General features: G+C 43.7%; 1 protein-coding gene across 1 annotated transcript in view; it reads right to left on the minus strand.

The window, feature by feature from the left end:
- LOC119422963 (actin-binding LIM protein 1) overlaps positions 1 to 6,915 on the minus strand; it is a 22,739-nt gene that overhangs the window by 5,315 nt on the left and 10,509 nt on the right. Inside the window, exons 8-12 of the mRNA XM_037690411.1 lie at positions 3,940 to 4,025; positions 1,197 to 1,320; positions 980 to 1,041; positions 784 to 844; positions 559 to 566 (exon numbers count right to left, since the gene is read on the minus strand). Of these exons, the coding sequence (XP_037546339.1) occupies positions 559 to 566; positions 784 to 844; positions 980 to 1,041; positions 1,197 to 1,320; positions 3,940 to 4,025 (341 nt within the window). The remainder of the gene's footprint in view (positions 1 to 558; positions 567 to 783; positions 845 to 979; positions 1,042 to 1,196; positions 1,321 to 3,939; positions 4,026 to 6,915) is intronic.

Below are 6,915 nucleotides of genomic sequence, written 5' to 3' on the forward strand. Positions count from 1 at the left end.
AATGGTTTAGCTGATACTACCTTTAAGCAAGGGTTATGCTCATTTTAGCTGACAGTCATGGTTTTGCTAAAATGAGTGTTTAGCTATAGTTTAGCTGATTTTAGCTTCTGTTCCGCTTGTTTTTAACTTCAACAAATTATTCTGAATAAATTTCAGCAGAGTAATTCGGCACTCGGCATTCACACTGTTTTTTTTTTTCCTGCAGAAAATGCAGTTTTCTCTGGTTGTGGTTACTTTTCACGTGCTGAATTTAAATTTGAATCATGTTTTCATAAAACACAGCTTGAGTCATCACACCGATGAGCAACACGCAGAACAGGACACGAGGAAATGGTCGACCACAGGTTCGGCTACGGGGCACTGCATGCTCGCTCCTACTAGTCTTTTTACAAACAGCACAACGTGCCCTGTGGTTGACGTTTATCCAACAGTGGCGCAAGCAAGAGGCAAGCGTGGGCGATTCAGGGGCATTCAGGGGAAGGCGTCTCTTGCAACCAAGCGTGTTTTTGATGCAGGATGAGGAGGCATGCCACGTGAAGAAGCAGATGAGAGACATACCTGAAACTCTGCAGGACAAAATGGGACAGAAAATGAGACTCACAGTTAATGGTTTGCTGTCGGGTCCCCTGCCAGACTGCTATCTACACAACTGCTTTGTTTTTGTTCACGAAAATCAAATGTATCTGTCTCTGTGCATACAGCAAGCCAGTTCTGACGCTGACCAGCTCTGGTGAAGCTGACAAGAGATTGGTTTGGCAGCTAGGTTTGGATCGAAGCTCTCACCTCGGCCTCCCCCACACATGTCACCATAGCTGTTGTACTGGGTGAAATCTGTTGACTGAGGCTGAAGGAACAGAGACAACAGCACATTAACATGCATTTGCTTGCTGATTTCAGACAAACATGGTTTTATGATTGAGCGGTTTAAGAGTTAGCGCTGCTTTCATTTTGGACTTTTGTTCTTCCCGTCTGCTCTCACCCGATGTAACCCGTTCCGTCTGTACCCCGGCAAAGAGTTGGTCTTGGTTGGAGATGTTCGATCTGAAAGAAGGATCAGGATGTTGAGCTAAGTCTGTTTATTCAAGCAGAGTAAGAGATTCAAGGTCTGGCTGATAAACGGCAGGATGCACAGTACAGGTGTTGCGATGCACGTCGCTGACAAATCAAGAGTAAATCCGCTGAGGAAGCGGCTTTACCTGCATCGCAGTTGCTCGTTTTGGGATCGTAGCGTTGAGCGGAGAGGCTACGAGCGTGTCGCTCCCTAATCTGCTCCTTTTCCATTTCCTCCTTCAGAATGAGTTTACCTAAACCAGACTGAATCTGCAAAAGCGTCAAACATTTTCTGTTAGTTTACAAAGACGAATCATACAAACTCTAGACATTTTATGCAGTTCTAGCACATTTTTATGACAGTCGTACTGTATTTTTGGTGATGGGCATGGAATATAAATTTGGTGAGGTTTCCCCTACCGTCATACAAGCAGGGCGCCCCGCCCTGTCAACAGAACTGAGCGCCCTGCAATCTGAACTGACAACTGTGTCGACAGCTGCCGGCACTGATGTAGCGCAAAGCTATCGGCGCACAATAAAGACGCGCTAGCTAAGTAGCTACAGGAAGCTACCTCCGTTTGTCTCACGCTGAGCCGCCCTCCGTCTACAAAAATCATGGTAGATATGTGCGCCTTGCCAAGGCAAGTAAACTAGGAGAAGCGCTGTGGTGTCCCCCCACCCCACACCCAAGTAGCCACCCCTAGCTTGACAACATTATTTGTATTTTGTTTATTGAATGAGAGATTAAAAAACAAGCTTTGATAAGTAAAGTAGGCTGCGCTGGTTTTAGCTGGTAGAAATAAATGTAAAATAAAGACGTTAAAGTAGGCCTACATCAAATGAAAATTCCCTAAAATTCCCAGTTGCTAAATCTTTCACGCGAGTTCGCTCGCTGTGGTCACCCCTGCAGGAGGGAGCAGCCGAAAGAAAAACAACATTTATTATTTTCTGACGGAGATCTTCCGTGTCAAACCAGAGCTGCACCACTACAATTTACAGAAATCAAGTTGTTGACATTTAAGCATCAAGGCTGCGATCTCCGGGTTGAGGAGTTCAAGTATCTTGAGTGAGGGAAGAATGAGGCGTGAGATGGACTGACGGATCAGTGCAGCTCCTGCAGTATTGTGGACTCTGCGCCGGTCCGTTGTGGTGATGAAAAAGCTGAGTTGCAAGAAGAAGCTCCGTGTACTGGTCAGTCTACGTTCCTACCCTCATCTATGGTCATGAGCTCATTGTAGCGACAAAACCCAAGATCGTGGATACAGGCGGTCTAAATGAGTTTCCTCTGCAGGGTAGCTGGACTCTTCCTTAGAGATGAGGTGAGAAGTTCAGTTATCAGGAGAGACTCGGAGTAGAACCGCTGCTCCTCCACAGTCAGAGGAGCCAGTTGAGGTGGTTCAGACATCTGGTAAGGATGGACCATGGATTAGGGAGGTGTCCAGACATGTCCAACTGGGAGGAGACCTCCAAGAAGACTCAGGACACGCTGGAGAGACTATGTCTCTCGGTTGGCCTGGGAACACCTTAGAGTCCTCCCAGAAGAGCTGGAAGAAGTGGGTAATATCTGAACCTCTAATCTCATGCTGCTTTCTCTGGAACAAGTGACAGATGATGGACGTTACCTTGAGACAGTAATCCATGCTTTCATAACATCCAGGCTTGTTTACTGCAATTGTCTTCTTTGTGGAATCAGTCAGACCTCCACTGCTCGATTACAACTGGTTCAAGATGCCGCAGCCCAATTTTTAACTGGTACAGGCAAAAGAGAGCACATTTCTCCGGTTCTGGCCTCCCGTCACTTGCTCCTGGTTCACTTTTAAAACCCTTCTGTATGTTTTTAAATCTCTGAACAGCTCTGCCCCCTTTTATCTCGCTGATCTGCTGCAGCCATATGTCCCACAGCGCTCTCTGAGGTCAGCAGACCAGATGCTTTTATTGGTTCCAGATACTTGTTTTAAGCTCAGAGGTGACAGAACCTTCTCTGTTGCACAAGACTGTGGAACAAGTTATCACTGCACGTCAGACAGGCTCCCTCTCTCACTGTTTTTAAATCTCATTTAAAAACTCACTTTTATTCCCGACTGTTTAGTTCTTATCTTTACCTATTTGAATCTATGTATTTTATCGTGTGTCCTTTGCTTGTTTTGTTTTGCAGAACTTTGATCGGCCTTGTTGCTGTTTGTAAGTTCTTTATAAATAAAGTGGTATGGTATGTTTGGATGGATGATGTAAAACTGCAAACCTTTGTGACTTCGTTGTTGTGAAGAATCCTGTGAACATTTCAAGACTCCCCTTGATAATGCCATTTGCCAACTAGCCACCAGCAGTTGCAGCCCAGTGAAATACTGACTCTACTCCCCATCACAGCATAACACAACTCCTAAAATTCTCTTATTACTTTTGGTTTTGTGGTGGAACCCCAAGATTATCAGCTGCCTCCATTTGACCACCTCTTTGACAATGTTCTGCAGGTTCTGGAGGCGGCTCCGTCAGGGGAATTTAGATTAAGGTTTATGGATATGCATCACTGCTAATGTTAAATTAACGATGAACCATATGTGTGTGAGGACAGAGATCTTTTTCTCTCTCAAAGAAGAGCCTGCAAGCACCTGATGCCTCAGAGCCTGAGAGGCCGAGGTCATCGTGCTGATAAGGATTATAAAAACACTTCCTGTACACCGCCCGTTGCAGATTCTCATGACGGGGCTTTAAGCATGTCACTTTGAACATATGTATAAGCCTGTTTTGTGACCGTCTGCCCTTGCAAGTAAACTGGGTTGAAAAATCTTCAGTCGTCGTGTGAGCTCCTTTTAAGCAAGCAGATAATGCAAGGATATTTTTATCCAACATTGGCCCTGGTGAGGGGATAATGATTGTCCCCTGACTGACCTTACTGAGATGTTCTTCCTGAAGTTGCTTTCTTTTCAAAGCCTCTTCCTCCTCATCTTCTCTAGATCTCCTCCTCCCCTCTGAACCTTTGGGTGTCAAACGGGAAAACAAAGTTACACAAAACGCACGTTCACGCGCACCTGAAGGAAAGCATGCTTGACGTATACCAAACAACGGGACGTAGGGGGGGAAACGAAACACGTGGTTTTGGCTGTGGGGATGTGAGATAATAAACGATGAGGTGGGCAGTTTTAACACAAATCTGAGACAGAGCTGACGAGACAGACGAACAGAAGGACTTACTGGAATATTTGGCCACGCAGACATGACAGTTGATAACACATCATCATTCATGTCAAAGATTTTGTGGATGTCGAATACAGAAAAATGTGCGACAGACAAACAAAACAGTTTGAAGTCGGTCTCAGTTATCTCTGTCCAAGTCATTTGTGATATTGTTGCGCGTAGCCGAAGCGCCCGTCATGTAAAAAAAGAAAGCAAAAATGGCGCTACCTCAAGCAGAAAACAACATGGCGGCAACAGAAACCCAACGACGCTTTGGCTCGAAGCAAACTTAGGCGGCGAACACCGTGGTGTCCGAATAACGGCGTGAGCTCGGAGTAAAGCGGGGATGCAGTCAAGCCGGTGGAGCAGCTCGAGGTAAGAAAAAAAAAAAAAAGCAGAGCTGGTTTGTGGTGAGTCCCGTTTCACCGGCAGGAAGAAGTGCAAACACCCATCAGCGGCCTACTGTACCTAACACAGCGAGGGAGCGGGGCCAGCAGTCAACCTCACTCTGCGAGTTGTCGTCCGGAGAGGGAGCATGGGCAGCGGGGAAGGTGGCGGATCTGATGATTTCATCAGCAGACTTCCTTTGGTGAGCTATGGCCGCTGCGTCTAGGTTGGGGCAACCATGGGAACTGAACGATCAGTGTCTGCGTCACAGTCTCAACTACAGGCAAACATCTCAGCACCATCAATAAACCATGGCTCACGGGGCCGTGATGCAGACGGCTTTCCTTACAAGGCACTGCGCAGCGGGCTAAACGAGATACATTTAGCATTTTTAAAATGATTTTCTGCCAAATAGTTATCAATATCTTATCAGATGCAATATCAATCATTGAATGGAGAAAAGGGAAGAGGTTTTCATACAGGCTAGGCTAATAGCTAGCTAAACGAGGGCCTGGTTGTTTTCATGTTTTTCCAGGCTTATTATATTCCCACAAATGACCTGTGCGAAGGAACGCTACATTAGCTAATATTAAACACTAATTAATTCATCTAAAAAGGGTCAACTCATCTGGAGGGCTGACACTTTGCAGTACTCCCGTTTCAATTGGGAATAGTTATGACCTTTAGTGTTTGTAACTTTGATACGTATTTAATTTTATTCATAGGAAAAAATCCTATAGAAATACACTGAGATCTTTTCAATTTCTTATACAGTAGTCCCTCGTTTATCACGGGAGATCCTGTTGGGAATAAAATAACTTTTGATGATAAATGGTGGAAAACAACATAATATGGATTGGTGAATATACGGTTTAATTATAAATTATGGAAAATAGGACATATAAAGATGGCTAGAATTTCTGTTAGATGTGGCCATAAGTCGATAAATAATATATTTTCAAGGAATGCTAACTTTAAAATCAAACCATGACACTTTCAGCTGTCAGTGGGAAAATAGTTACTTATTTCTAATGAGGCCTTTAATGACAAACAAAACATCAAAAAGGTTCTTGCTCAGGTAACTGAAATTAAATTATAGTTCACATCATTTGAGTGTTGGTGGGGATCAAAAAATAATTAATAATGCGTAAGAGAGTAGCTTAATAGGTCAGAGCGACCCTGGCTCTTAGTGGAGCAATCTAAAGACTTGATAATGTAACAGGTTGCCAAGGGGATAATCAGAATGTCACAGTCTTTGTAAGATTATATAAGATTGGTGCTTGTAAGGTGTCACAGATTCAGTGGAAAGAGAGGACACCTAATGTGTACCTGGTTGATTGGACAGGGACTTCAGAGGGTCTAAGGTGTTTACTGGACAGGAACTGAAAACAGGAAATATCACTGGGTGGAGAAAACCAGTTTATAAATGTGGGAACAGACTTGAGCACCTCAGAATTGTACAGACGGCCTCTGAATTCAGGAAATATAAAACAATTCTCTCTTGTTCACACATTTTGAAGTCTATAAATAAAGATGGCCGTTGAATTCTGACATAAACGTGTGTTCCTTCCGAGCAAACGATCCGGGCAGGAGTGGAGCAGAGATCTTTGTTTCCCTTTACAATCCGTACCCTGAAGCCCCACGATAAGTAAAAAAACGTGAAATAGGAATAGTAGTACAATAGTAAGTAGTAGTTTACTGTATATATATATATATATATATATATAAAAAGGTGTTTTAAACCCTTATCGCACTCTTGCAAATTCTAAGCAATGTATCTAAATCTAAACACTCTAAAAGAACAAAGAATGACATGATTTCAGGTCCCTGCCTCTGCTGCGCTCTCGGCCACGCCCACTTCTCTGCTCTGCACGGAGATCAGTTGATCAGCTGCAGGAGGAAGCTTCTCCCACAGCTGTGGGCTGCACACAGGCGCTAAATCATTTAAAATAATTTATTTTAAATTTAAAAAATCCATGCCGATTGTGCAGCTCATCCAACAATCAGCCAACTGTGTGTCATGTTCAATCTTATTTTGAAAAACCGCGATAGAGCGAGTCCACGATAAACGAGCTGTGAAGTAGAGAGGGACTACTGTAAAAACACTGTTCTCTTTAAAATGTGCCTTAACTATGTTAAGGCTCTGTTTGGAGCTTTTAGCTCCTATTTAGCAAAATTTAGGTACCTGTATTTGCTACTTTTAGCAATGAGCTACACTTCTGCTATTTTTAGCTTTTAGCTACAGTATTGCTAGTTTTAGCTTTGAGCAACAGTTTTGGTCTTTTAACGTTTAGATCACATTTT

The sequence above is a fragment of the Nematolebias whitei genome, chromosome 1 (genome assembly GCF_014905685.2).
Source record: "Nematolebias whitei isolate Nwh7 chromosome 1, NemWhi1, whole genome shotgun sequence".
Lineage (NCBI taxonomy): Eukaryota > Metazoa > Chordata > Actinopteri > Cyprinodontiformes > Rivulidae > Nematolebias > Nematolebias whitei.